This window comes from Suncus etruscus, chromosome 7, assembly GCF_024139225.1.
Source record: "Suncus etruscus isolate mSunEtr1 chromosome 7, mSunEtr1.pri.cur, whole genome shotgun sequence".
Classification (NCBI taxonomy): domain Eukaryota; kingdom Metazoa; phylum Chordata; class Mammalia; order Eulipotyphla; family Soricidae; genus Suncus; species Suncus etruscus.
In genome coordinates this window covers 34,639,393-34,653,838 of record NC_064854.1, presented here as the reverse complement: position 1 = coordinate 34,653,838, position 14,446 = coordinate 34,639,393, and the positions used below count along the sequence as shown (strand labels likewise).

At 44.5% G+C, this 14,446-nt stretch overlaps 1 protein-coding gene across 1 annotated transcript in view; it reads right to left on the bottom strand.

The window, feature by feature from the left end:
• Positions 1-7,410, bottom strand: part of ZEB1 (zinc finger E-box binding homeobox 1) — a 154,056-nt gene extending 146,646 nt beyond the window's left edge. Inside the window, exon 1 of the mRNA XM_049777159.1 lies at positions 7,332-7,410. Within this exon, the coding sequence (XP_049633116.1) occupies positions 7,332-7,389 (58 nt within the window). The 5' untranslated portion in view covers positions 7,390-7,410. The remainder of the gene's footprint in view (positions 1-7,331) is intronic.
• Positions 7,411-14,446: the final 7,036 nt, after the last annotated feature.

Below are 14,446 nucleotides of genomic sequence, written 5' to 3'. Positions count from 1 at the left end.
TTTAATTAAAAAGAAATATGAAAAGGAAAGTGGGAAAGAAGGAAGAGCGTGGGAATTAAGAGGTCACAAAACCAAACTAATAATTTCAGCCAGATGTAGTTGCTATTTCAAAAATTGCTGAGTTTTCCCCCAGGTTGCCATATTACCATCAGTCATCAGTTTATACTTCAAACTCCATGTACCAATCTTTCAACATATCAAATTGACTGAGGAGAATTGTGTAAGTAGACAGACAGATCCCTGTGTAAATAAATTATAAGTATTAAATAACTGGAAGATATTTGAAGAAGTGAGAAAAAACTTCTTAGAGAAAGAAAACACTAGGATCTAATCATGTATCAAAGCTACCATGTATAGACTTCAGCTTGGCCTTTTATGCTCTTACTTTTGGCATCTTTCAACCTACTTACATTAAACAAAGTATTCAGAACCATATTTTAATAACTCAATAAAGCTCTACATATTTTTCTGATAATGATTATAAAGCAAACTTAAATTGCTGAAGAGTATTTAAATAATATACTGCAATATTTTTCAGCAACCCAGTTTCAGACAGACAAAAAGCTAAATCCTAGAAAAAGGGAGATATTCCAAAGGGCTAGAGCACATACCTGGCTTGCATGGGCCCTGGCTCTATCCATGACACCACTGGAGTAGCCCAGGTGGCTCCTATCTTCAACTGAAATCCCCCCCCATCTCCAACAAAGAATTATGGCCCATTTCCATCAAAGTAAAAACCTAGATATGTTAATACCAAATTGAAAGCTCTTACTTGGTATGGCTGATGACTTAAGAGTGTGTGGGGTGTTTTTGGCAGGGGGGTTGTTGTTTATGTTTTTAGGAATACAATTCTCAAAACATTGTGACATCTAAAGAGAAGTCTATTGCTTATAGCAATGTCTATCTACAGAAAAAATTAATTTTAACTGGGACTATTATAGAACTTTTAAACTACATTTTATTTTTTTACGTTTAACCTACAGCTAGTTTAATGATCACTTAGAACTGTGAACATTTTTAAAAATTAGAAAAAAGTAATTTTCCTAATCAGAATATTTTTTTTGTTTTTTTTTCCTAATCAGAATATTTTATAGCTTAATTTCTTAAAATTTCTTTAAACAGGGTCCAGAGCGATAGCACAGCGGTAGGATGTTTGCCTTGCATGCAGCTGACCAAGGACAAAACTTGGTTCGACCTCCTGGCGTCCCATATGGTCTCCTGAGCCAGGAGTGATTTCTGAGCACATAGCCAGGAGTAACCCCTCAGCACCACTGGATGTGGCCCCCAAACCAAAAAAATTTCTTTCAACAATGAACTTTTAGTTTGTATCTAAAGAAATTAATATAGTCTCATATAAAAGCAATATATCAGGGCCAGAACAGTGGCGCAAGTGGTAAGGTATTTGTCTTACACCCACTAACCTAGGATGCCTGCAGTTCCATCCCCTGGCATCCCATATGGTCCCCCAAGCCAGAAGTGATTTCTGAGTGCATAGTCAGGAGTAACCTCTGAGCATCACTGTGTGTGGTCCAAAACCAAAACCTAAACAAAATAAAGCAATATATAAATAAATAAATATATTATTACTAAAAAAGCATTATTTTCAACCATAATTTCTACAATTTTAACGTCTTCTTTTGAACACTAATGCATAGGTGGTTTCAATATCTGTCTAATTTTTCTTCTCTTCTACTGCAATTTAGCATAGGTAGTTAAGAGTATTTAACATGAATTCCACATAATATTGCATCTGAGTTTACATGCTTAGGAATGATTTATATAGGGCAAGAATAAAATGGAAAACAACAATGAAAAATAATTTTATTTATTTTGATTTATTTTGATTTGGAGACCACACCTGGTGGTGCTCAGGGCTTACTCCTAACTCTGAACTCAGGGATCACTCCAGGAAGCCTTGGGGAGTATATGGCATTCTTGGGATCAAACACAGGTCAGCTGCAAGCAATACAAGCACTCTTCCCAAACTGTACTATCTCTCAGAACCATCTGTCGCATTAAAAAAATATTCAGCACATACTTCAAAGCTTCTACAACTGAAAACATAAGATATAACGTTTCAAAGTAACTGCATACCAGAAGAAAAAAGTCCTAAACCAAAAATTTCACATTTTATATACAGGTCACTGTAAGAGGTGAGTGATGCTTTAAATTTATGAAACAAAAAATAATTTTTTACGTTGTACTTCACAAAGAAGTTTGTATGCCTTGGCTGTGTGATAAAGTTCATCAGTTCAATAAAAGAAGTAAACCATACCTATCTGCTACTGAGCTCTAGGGATTAGAAGAACACAAATTCAAAACATATCAGTCAAAAATATGAAACCACATTTATTTATGCACATAGAGTTGAAGAACCATGATACTTTAAAACACAAACTTCACACACAGGTTCCTGATAATTGTGTTTATTCCAACTAATTCAAGATAAACAGTAAAGCGTACTGCCACAGCATTATATAACAGAGGTGCAGGTATACTTAAAGGTCCATCATTAAAAGTTAGAGAAAGACACTTGAAGACTTGACCAAATGAAAGCCTTCTGAAGTTTAAGAGTTATATTAAAATACTTTATAAAAACACAAAATATACATGTAACTAAATTCAGGTTCATGTAATTTACATAAAAATGACTATACAACTGTTGATTAGGATAGTTTTTATACACTAATAACTGTAGACCTTTCATTGTATTTAAAACCTGAGAAACAAACTTTTTAATTTACAAACTTGTATATTTAAAGCGTATATACTGCTTGATTTTCATTCTCACCCAGGAAGATAAAAAAGAATATAGTTTAAAAATTATTAATTTCACATGTGTTATTTCTAGTTAACCTTTATTAAGTTGTATACAAATTCACATAAAGACTAAGTCTACTTTTGTTATGAGAAAGTAGTTAGAAAATATTACAAATCAATTACAACTTATGCTATGTATTTAACCATTTACCTTTTAAAGTATGTCTAATTCCTTTTTCAGTGAACTTACTATATATAGAAAAGCAGTTTTAAAAAGTAGATGTAATAAACCTGGGTAAATCATTACACTTTCTGCAAAGCAAGACTAAATTGGTAATAAACAGATTTCAAAAATTTTAAATTCAAAGCTATTTAAGTTAGATATTTCTTCTTTCCAATTAAGCAGACTATAAAACAGTTATGCATAATTTATCAGTTATTAGTTTTTTAAAAACAGGAGTCAAACTTACACTAATCCACAAAGAGGTCCCAATCAATAGGAGATATTTATAAGGTATCACTACACAAATTACCATTTTTTTGTTAGCATCCTCTACTGGTGGTTTCTAAAGACAGCAAGTGAAAATGGTGCAAATGACAGAAGGCTATGTACCTGCTATCCCATTTAAACTGAATTAATCAGTATGTGGTCATTATTAGCAAGACTATCTCATCCTACCTCAAATTAAGAAACATCACAAGGAATCAAGTGGAAAAGAGAAAAGACTTTAAAATCCATTTTAATGGTAAAACAAATCTAAGAGATTCTAATGTCCTTCTTTTACAGATGACTAACATCTTTACCATATGTAAAGTTACTCCACAGGATTTCATTTTGTGCTTTGTCAATTGGTTTACCTGTCAGGTTACCTTACTTTGGTCTATCATTAATATCTCACTCTGCAGATAGACTCCAAAATAGAAAATTCCAATGTTTGTTACTGGAGGTTTAGCAGTAGAATCTTATTTTAAAATGAAGGAAATATTTACACACACACACACACACACACACACAAACATAAAGTACCTCCAAATATATTTCACACTGTATACATCATTTACTCTTTCATTAATAAGATTTAACATTTTCCCAAGCATTTCTCTCCAATAAACTGCAACTTAAATGATTGCGTAGCTAAGAAATATTAACCAGTACCTATCCTGGCGTTTTAGAACACAACAGCATAGAACTTCATTTATAATTCGCAAATTAAAGGCTTAATCAAATTGCTTGGCTGTCATCAAGAGCCACGGATAAAATGCCATTTGAGAACAAAAAGAGATACAAGGACAGAGCCCAAAGTGCTGAAAATGGAAGATACCTGTAGTAGTACAGAGCTATCTTAAACACCTTTTGTTTTCTGAGAGTAATGCATACCGCAGACAAGACATTTTGTGCTAAACAGCCCCAAATCTGTTTTTCCAATATTAAACACAAAGGAAAACACTGACAGCAAGCAAGCGTGGTAAATAAATCCCTCCCTGGAGAACGAAAGCAGCAGACAGAAGGGGGCTGACATACATGCCGGAGAAAACTAAACACCATCTTTTTTCTACCTGCACAAGTTGCCATTTGCTGCAGCGATGGAGAATCTCTTTCCTGTTGAATTCAAGTACCTTTCAGGATAGCGTTATTCCCCAGTAAGTCATCTGTTGATATGCCTTTATGAGTAAAATATTCATATCACAGGATCTTTGGGAGAAAAATCCATTCTTCTCCGTTCAGGTAAACATGTTTACAGCAGCTGCACAGACGCTGGGTGGTTCAGACTCACATGTCACACACATGTCGTCAGCAGCAAGAAAAGCCCCTTTCTCTGGCGATGAACATTTTAAATAAGGTAACGAGCGAATTGCTCTCGCAGAACCAACTTACCTTTCATAAAGCCACATCGGCAACGGCGGCAACCACCTCAATTTGGAACACACTATTTGAGGCTAAAACAGGAAATTAAATCGCAATAGCCTCGGCTCCGCTCCCGGGCTCCTATCTCCTAACAACTCATCTCTCCACAATGAGGGCAGCAAATGCGAGTTATCAATCACAACTAATAGAGGTCTTCCGCATGCAAATGTTTATTGCAAGAACTAAAAATCATTCATGAAGGCGATGATTTTGCTTGTCGGCTTCCAATGCATGGGAAAGAAAAAAAACGTCGACGTTGGGAAAGGAACATCTTAAAAAAATGTTCGCATCTGCTTCTAGACAGGAAATCCCACACACAAATCTAAAATTGCCAGGAAAGGTTACAAAACCTCGCGTTTCGCATCCCAGAAGGGAGAAAGGAGCTGAGGCTGAGGGTGTGGGTGTGGGTGGGCGTGGGGAGGGGGATGTGGGGGAGAGCAGGAGAGTTGTGTATGTGTGTGTGTGTGTATGTGTGTGTCTGTGTCTGTGTGTGTTTTACTTAAACACGTATTTCCTCATTTTCTGGACAGGGCGATCTTGCTATAGACGCATTTATCTCACCCACTCGTAAAAAAAAAAAAAAAAAAAAAAAAAAAAAAGGGAAAAACCTCGTTTTAAAAATAACGCAGGAACCAACACGCGCAGCGTCCCAGGTCCGAAATGTACGTGTAATTCCTTATATAGACTCGGCTGCAGCCAGCGGCAGGGCCGTGGCCGCCCATTATTATACAAACAGGTACCCGGGCGCGCGGGCGGGGTGGGGGGCACCTCTCCCGGCTCCCGTTAACCCCGCAGGGCCCAAACTCTTGCCCCTCTTGCAGCAGGAACTGTCCAGACAATAACAATCAGCAGACATTTCGCTGCTCAATGAGAGAGAGAAAGAGAGAGACAGACAGAGACAGAGAGACAGTGAGAGAGCCCCGACTGCCCCCCCCCCCGCGCGAGAGCCGCAGAAACACCTACAATAATCAACTTACAACGTCTCTCCCCAAACTGGGCAAAGCAGGCGATTGTGCAGTCAGTGTGCGAGCAGCGCCGCTACTCGGGGCTCGCTTGAACCCTCGCCGTCTCCCTCCTTAGCACCCCCCCACCAAACCACCTCTCGCTCCCATTAGGATCTTTCATTATTTTATTATTAACAATAATAATAAAATGCTTGCACCAGGCGCCGAGTGAGTGAATGTATGTTGAGTACGTGTGCGTGTGCGTGTTTCCCCAGCGCCTCGGCCCCCAATCAATAAAAAAAACCCTGCGGCTGCAGCGGGAGCCGCAGACGTGTGTGTGTCTGTGTGTGTGTGTGTGTGTGTGTGTATGTCTGTGTGTCGGTCAATCCGTGTCCAAGCGCGTCCCTTCCCCCCACTTTCTTCACCCCCCCCCTCCCCGATACCCCGAGCGCCCTCCTAGCTCCATTATCCGCTCTGAGCGCTCCGTGGGTGGGTCCGGCCCAGGTACCAACTTCCCCCCTAAAAAAGAAAAAAGCAAGCAAGCAAGCAAAAGAGAGGAGTCCATGCACAGACCCATCCCGCGGAGCTTAGTTGAACAGTCTGCGGCGGGCGGGCGGGCGCTCCCGGGTCTCGGGGACCAGGTAGCAACTCGGGCCGGCCAGCAACGCGCCCGGGACCCAGCCAGCGGGTAGCTTGTCGCCCGCATCCACTCCGCTCGGCTCCCCACGCCCCCGCATAGGACCACAGGACGTGGACCTCCCGGGCGGGGGGCGCGGTGGCCCTAAGACGCGCGCGGGGCTGAGAAGGTGGGAGAGGAGGAGGGGGGACCCCCAAGGCTTAGGGACCCACCGCGCCTATAGCTGGCTGCACTCGGGTCGGAGCCCGGCTCCGCGAGCGCGCCTCGCTTCGCCTCGCCTCGCCGGGGGCCGGCCCCCAACTTTATCACAGCGGGGCCCCGCGCGCACACGAACACACACACACACACACACACACACACACACACACACGCGCGCGCGATCGTCCCGTCGCGCGTCCTGGACGTCCAGCCCGGCCCGGATCGAGACGCGGGGCCCGAGCGACGCGACCCGGGATCGTGTCGTGTCGTGTCGTGTCGTGGCGCGGCGCGCGCGTTGGCCACTCTGCACGCGCGGAGCCCGGGCGAGCGAAGTTGCTCAGGCTCCCGGGCAGGAGCGAGGGGGCCCCAAAGAGTGAGGAAAAGTGCGCCAAGAAGCAACAGCCGCTCCTCAGGAGCCCCCCCGAAAAAAGTGGCCGGCCGATCCCCCTCCAACGCCCTGCCCGCCTGCGCCTTGGATGCGGCGGCGGCGGTGGCGGCGGCGGCTAACGGTCCCGGCCGGGCAGGCGGCAGGCGCAGGCGGGAGCCGCTAGGCGGAGAGGCGGAGAGCCCAGGTGAGAGACATAACGGTTCAGGGCGAGCCAGAAGAGAGCGAGCGAGAGCGGCCGGGCGGGCGCTGGGGGTTCCGGGGGGCCGCGAGCGAGCGAGCGGGCGAGCAAGCAGCAAGCGCTACTTTCTACTTTGCACTCACTTGCTTTTTCGCTTCTTGCTTCGCTCTGCTTTGCTTTGCCTTGCCCCGGCCTCCCCCCCGCACAAACCCAGCTCGCCCCCCGCCACCCCACTCCACTCCCCCACGGAAGGCGCCCCGGCTGCCCGGCTCGTCCTCCCCCGCGCCCCGAATCCGCCAGGCTCCCCTCCCGCCACTCACCGTTATTGCGCCGCGGGTTCGCCTGCTTTCTGCGCTTACACCTGGGGCCATCCGCCATGATCCTCGCGCTTGTGTCTAAATGCTCGAGTCACCTCCTCCCCCTCCCTCCCGCCCGCCCGCCCGCCCGCCCTCCCTCCCCCTTCCCCCCACCCCTCCCCTCCCCACCCCACCCCGCGCCGCCTCCCCTCCCTCCCTCCCCCCGCCCGGCGCACCTGGTTTACGACACTCGCGGCTTTACGACATCACCTTCCTTACACCTAGCGCCGCGCGCTCTACGGCCGGAACCTCGTTGCTAAGGGAGACCGGGAGTGTGTGTATATGTGTGTGTGTGTGTGTGTGGGACGGTTGGCGGAGAGAGAAGTCGCCGCTCGAGTTGGGCCTGGCTGGGAGTAGGAGTGGGAGGGGGGGAGGACGCGGGCGAAGGAGGGGAAAAGTTTCCCTCAGGTGCGGGGCGTTGGGGAAAGTGGCGGCGGGGCTCTCGGGAGAACGCGGGCTCGGAGAGGGAAAAGGAAGGTAAAGGGGGACGCTTGGCGCCCGCCTCTAGCCGCTGCCTCGGCCACACCCCGCCGCCGCTGCTTGGGACGCGCGGATGGAGATGGATTCTCTCCGCTCTTCTCGCCATGTCCGGGTCTCTGGCTTGGGACGGTCCCAGGTCTTCACTCCCCCCTCCTCCCTCCCTCGCAGGGAGTGCCCGGGACGGGCAGCGACGACGACGACGCACGGCGTCACGAGGGAGGCTACCTGACCCCGCCGCGCCTCTGCGAGGCGACCTCAGGCGCACGCTGTTTTTCCCTGGGCGGACGGGGCCGGGGAGGTGACCGGCGAGCGCCGGTTCGAACCGGACCGTGGCTACAAGTTCCGCTTGGAACCACCTCTGCGGGCCGGGCTGGATGAGGAAGAGCCATCCGGGTCCCGAGCTCACTTCCTGCTCTGCGCTGCTCGCTTCACCTGCTGCTGTCACCTGGCCCCCTGCTGCGACGCGACGTGACACTCCGGCCCTCTCCCCTCCGCACCCCCCGCTGAGAGCCGCTTAGTTGAGCCTAGCGGGGGGGGGGGGGGTCCTGGGCGTGCTGGAAGGGTTAAGCTATTAGCCAGGCTGTGATTTATCCCCTCCAGGAAGGGTTCCTTCCTAAGGGCTAGGCTAGGTCAGTCTGCAAAGCAAAGAAGCTGGGCTTGACTTGACACCTTTTGGGAAGGGAAAGATCGTTTGCTGATCCTATCTCACGGGGCCTGGACTGGACTGGTGGTGACACATGTTGATTATTGGGCGAGGTGAGGTTGCAGAAAGACTGAGAAGTCAAGTTAGTAGGCTGCCCCCTTCTCTCCGAGATAAGTAGGAAATGCCTCTGAGATCAACTTCGGGGAGTGAATGAGCTGAATTGTACACTTGGCATTGTTGTGTATGTAAATAATTTGGGGGATTACTATGTTACTCACCCTAAACTGATTGGTGATTGTGCCCTACCCTAGGGTGTGACCTGGCATTCTGCCCCCACCCTAGGGTGGTACCTGACTCTGCTTCCACCATTGGTTGGTATCTGATCCCACCATTGGGTGGTACCTGACTCTGGGGGATAAAAACAAGGGTCTGTGGAAAGCCGACCCTTTTTTGCCTGGAACTGAAGCTGAGTCTTTGGACTTCAGTCTTGTCCACCGAATAAAGCGAATATTTCCACGAGCCTGACTGTCTGCGAGCTATTTACCCGCCGTTTCACCTCAAAACCGTCGGCTAGACAGGGTGGCAGACGCTTGCTCCGAGCTGGAAGAGAAAGGCCTCATCCTCCATCCCTCCATCAGTCAACCTCTTCAGGGGCTAACTTGCAACAGACATAATATGGTCACAGATTGCACATGTGAGAATCGAGAAATTGAAGCATGCCAAATTACTTGCAGATCGTCCCGCACGAAGCACCCAAATTTACCTTGCCTGTCTTTTTTTTTTTTTTAATACCTATGACAATTCTTTATTCTGTTACTGGAAGAAGTTAGGTTAATCATCGCTTCAGTCTTTCAGCTGAAATAAATTTACACCCAGAAGTTGAGCGATTTCCAGTTATAAAGTTTAACCTTTAGAGGAAAATGTTTGCTCCCACATCGGCTTTGGCATTTTTGAGAGGTGAATGCATTATTTATTGCCGCATAAAACGAACATGTAACTAAATATTCTCTACTGAGTGTTATGTCTGCGTATCCGCTCTGATCCTCAAATGTGAGAACAGTCTTTCTCATTTTAAAGATTAGGCCGTTTCCTGGGTTTCCTCAATATCAACTTGTGCTTGACAGAACCAGAATGGTATTTTGCTTGGTCCAGGAGCTTTTTTCCTTATTGCTTTCCGAACCAGCTTGAAGACTTAAATCCTTTGCCAACAACTTGCCTGCTTTCCACCTACCTGTTTCCTTCCCCCACAGTTGCTACCATAATTTCCAGTCCAAAGATCAGTTTTAAATTTAGAAAGTATTGGCCCATGCCTTTTTTTTTTTTTTTTTGGAAGTGCTTGCCCAGTAGGTCCCCACTAAGCATCCTTTCAGCATTCATCCTCATCATGAAATCACCAGGGTTAAGAGATGAGCCAAGTCCTCTTCCATATTTCAGTAGTTATTTGTTCAGGTAGCTTGGGCCAATGGTCGGCAACCTGCGGCTCGTGAGCCACACGGGGGGGGGGGGGGGGGGGGACGGGACGGGACGCTCCAGGAGTCAGGACTCTGCTCCTAGCCTCTGTCAGTGCGCGTCCTCTGTGGCTCTCAAAATAAATTTCAATCGAGGTTTTGGCGAGATTTGGCTCAGTTTAAAAAAAAAAAAGGTTGCCGACCACTGGGCCAAACTCCATTCTTCTTTTCTTTTTGGCTTTTTTGCTTGTGTTCTTAGCACCTAGCTGAGTATCTAGACATGCCGTAGATATTCAGTAAGTAATTAGTTCTTAAATATTATTGACCATTTCTAAATTTGCTTTTCAGTATAATGTGAGGTTTATATTTTTGCATGTTCTCAGGCTTGTTCTGCAAGACCATGTTCTCTCTTAAACATGTATCTCACTTGCTTTTCTCTGTTTCTTTGCTTATTTACACTGGAAAAACCTGTGCTCTCTCTGAAACATATACTCCCTTTCTCCCCCTATCATTTTCTAAATAAGTTTCAAATAATACTCTTGTTTCATTATGTTTCTCAAGGAATTGTTGATATGAGAGATGAGATGGTCTACTGCATTTATATCCTACCTTATTTTGCAACTACTTGAGTTTTTATTGTCCCCATAATACTTTCTCCTAAATGGGTACCTCTGTTTACTCCTAATTTTGAATTTGCATGAGAATAGTAGTATTTCTAATTTTCTAATACAAGGTATTCCACATTGCAAAATCCTGTATTGATTATATATTTAGTGTAATGGTTGATTAATAGACTAATGTGCTAGATGCTCCTGAAATCTACAATGGAAGGGGGGAAAAGCAAACAAAACTAAATTTCAGAATCACTGCTATAAACCTGCTCCGTGGACTCAGGGCTTTCTCCTTGTTCTGTTCTCAGGGATTACCCAGGTACCATATGCAGTACTGGAGATTGAATCCTTGTTAACAGTGTGCAAGGCAAGCACCTTACCTGCTCTAGGTCTCTAGCCCATAGTCTTGGTTTTTTGTTTGTTTGGTTTTGGGGTTTGGGCCACACCCAGCGATGCTCAGGGGTTTTACTCCTGTCTATGCATTCAGAAATTGCTCCTGGCTTGGGGGACCATATGGGACACAGGGGATCAAACCAAGGTCCCATCCTAGGTCAGCTGCATGCAGGGCAAATACCCTACCACTGTGCCACCCCTCTGGCCCCCACAGTCTTGTTTTTGTTTGACTCTATGCTTGGGGACATGCAGTGAGTGCCCCTGGGAATAGAACCATAGTTGGATTCATGCTGGGCAAGTGCCTTAACCTGTATACTTATCACTGTCACCCACTTTTATATCTTACATGTAACTAAAGCTTTTTAGAAGAAATGTATAAAAAGAATATATTAAAATTAAGTTTATTTAACTCAAGTCTGTTTTGATTACTATAAGAATTCAGGAGATACTTCAAAGGGCTGGAGCACATGCATTGCATGCTGAGACCTGAGTTTGATCCCTGAAGCCTCCTGGGCTCCTGAGTAGTGTCAAGAATGACACCGGAACACCAAGACAGGAGTAGTACCAGTAGCACTATGGGTGTGGTTATACCCCCCACATTCAGAGTTTAACATGTATGTGTCCTGTATTTTGAATATTTAGTAATAAAGCAGTACTATTATACAAGATACTCAATATATGGACTCTTATATAATCAAGGAAATGTTTATACTCGCAGTGAAAAGTGGCTTTGTCTATTCAGAAGAAAAGATGCCTTGCAAACTTTATAAGAAAAATGTAAAAAAAATGTAAATTTGCATTTTCTATGTTGTTTCCTATACCTCTTTGCTTTTGATGTATATGTTCTTTATAAGGTTGTGTTAGGATAAAACTTAACAAAATTATTTTAAGCATAAAATAAAGATATTTCACAGGAAGTATATGAACCTTCCTAAATTTTTTGTGACATAACATGATTTTTATAGATCTCCCATCAGAATTCTAGATTGGTTACTTTTATGAAAGTATATACACTATTAATTAAGCTAATCTCGGAGCCTTGAAATCTTTATTTATAGTATTCAAAAAGTACAGAATTTAGAAATTCTCTGGAGGTGCTCCTCATTTCTTGACTCAATAATGATTTGGCTATATATGTTACATTGAAGAAAAAGACATCTATAATCGTTTTGTTGATTAAGCAGATTCTACAGTTGGTAAGGAAGGAAATAGAATATAAGGTGATACATAGCCAACAGTTGTTTTTAGTATCCACACCAACTTTTCTAATAAAGCTTCCCCGGAGGATTTAGTAATACAGAGATATATCTTCAAATCTATGTGATTTTGTTACATTGCACATAATGGTTTTCCCTCTATGGAGAATTAAGAGTCCTGTTTTTAATATATCAATGAGATGTTAGCATGTGGGATTTTTAATTTTGGAGGCCAGTTCTTCAAGAACATGTTTAATATAGACCAGGGGTCTCAAACTCGCGGCCCACAGGCCATTTGCGGCCCTCCGTACAACATTTTGTGGCCCACAGCCAGCCTTCAAATATTGCAGTATTCGCGATTATTCGCTTACTGAATAATCGCAATAAAAATCGCATTAGTAAGAAAAAAAATCGCATTAAACATTTGCATACCCCGAGCAGTTCCTTTCGGGGTATGCAAATGTTTAACGCGAATTTTTAAGATTTTTCTTTTTGGGGGGGGGCACTCATTTGACGCTCAGGGGTTACTCCTGGCTAGGCGCTCAGAAATGGCTCCTGGCTTGGGGGGATCATATGGGACGCCAGGGGATTGAACCACGGTCCGTCCTACGCTAGCACTTGCAAGGCAGACACCTTACCACTAGCGCCACCTTCCCGTCCCCACGAATTTTTTTCTTACTAATGCTATTTTTTATTGCGAATATTTGATAAGCGAATAATTGTGAATACTTTTTGCCTAGTGCAGGCGTCATTTCCACTGCTCCTGCCTGCTGTCCCTTGCATTATCAGAGGCCTAAGGGAAAGAAGTTTATTACAGATTTAGATTTTGTCATACCTTCATCATGGCTTCATCAAAGCGTGCAGTGAAGAGAAAGATTGATGATGAGCACAGACAATTTCAGGAAAAGTGGGAGTTGCATCCCCACATGTCTTATTTGCTCAGAGAAAGTTGCAGTGCACAAAGAATACAACTTGAAACGCCATTATTCAACTAAACATGCTGAGGAATGTGCAAAATATCAAGGAAATGAGAGAGCCAAGCGGATTGCCAGTCTTAAAGCATGTTTAATGAGGCAAAAAGATTTCTTCAAGAAAGCAACCAAAGAGAATGTTGCATCAGTCAAAGCTAGTTACATGGTTAGTGAGACGATATCTAAGGCAGGGAAACCATTCACAGGAGAGTTTGTTAAAAAATGCATATTACAGGCTGCAAGTATTATCTGTCCGGAAAAGAATGGTCAGTTTAGCAAAATCAGCCTTTCTGCCAACACTGTGGCAGAGCGCATTTCTGACATGTCAAGTGACATCATCAACTGTGTGAGAAAGCCAAATGTTTTGATGCATATACTCAGTTGCTCTTGACAAGGGCACAGATATAACAGACACTGTGCAGCTCACAATTTATGTCCGTGGTGTTGATTGCAATTTTGAATTGACAGAGGAGCTGCTCACAATAATTCCAAATGCATGGCCAGACCACCACTAATGAGATATTTTGGCATCTGTGATGCATTAAGAATGCAGGTTTGCCATAGAAGAAGTTTATTGGAATAATAACCGATGGAGCGCCATCGATGACAGGGAGGAAAAATGGACTGGTGGCACTTGTTCAAAAAAAACTTAAAGAGGATGGTGTAGAGAAGTCCATTGCTCTTCACTGCATTATCCATCAGCAGGCCCTTTGCAGTAAATGCCTGCCGTGTGACAATGTGATGTCTGTTGTTGTGAAATGCATCAGCCAAATCAGATCCAGGGGCTTAAAGCACAGGAGGTTCCTTGCATTTTTTAGAGGAAATGGAATCAGAATATGGAGATGTGTTCTATTTCACTGAGGTACATTGGCTCAGCAGGGGAAATGTCCTGAAAAGATTTTTTGAGTTGAGAGAAGTGAAAGCCTTCATGGAGAAGGATGGGAATGCTGTTTCTGAGTTGAGTGATCACAAATGGCTCATGGACTTAGCTTTTCTTGTTGACATCACACATAAGCTGAACGTACTAAACAAGATGTCACAAGGCCCTGGGGCAGCTTATCAGTGCTGCCTATGACAACGTGAGAGCATTCGCCACAAAACTTGTGTTATGGAAATCCCAGATCTCTCAGACAAACCTTTGCCATTTCCCATCATGCAAGGAACTTGTGGATGCAGGCATACCTACCATTCAGTGGTGAGAAATATGTTGATGCTATTTTTAAGCTAGAGAAGGAATTTGTTCACAGATTTGCAGACTTCTTCAAATGGAGCTCATTGACCTGCAATGCAACTCTGATCTCAAAGCCAAGTTCAGGGAGATTAGTGGAAAAGCAGAC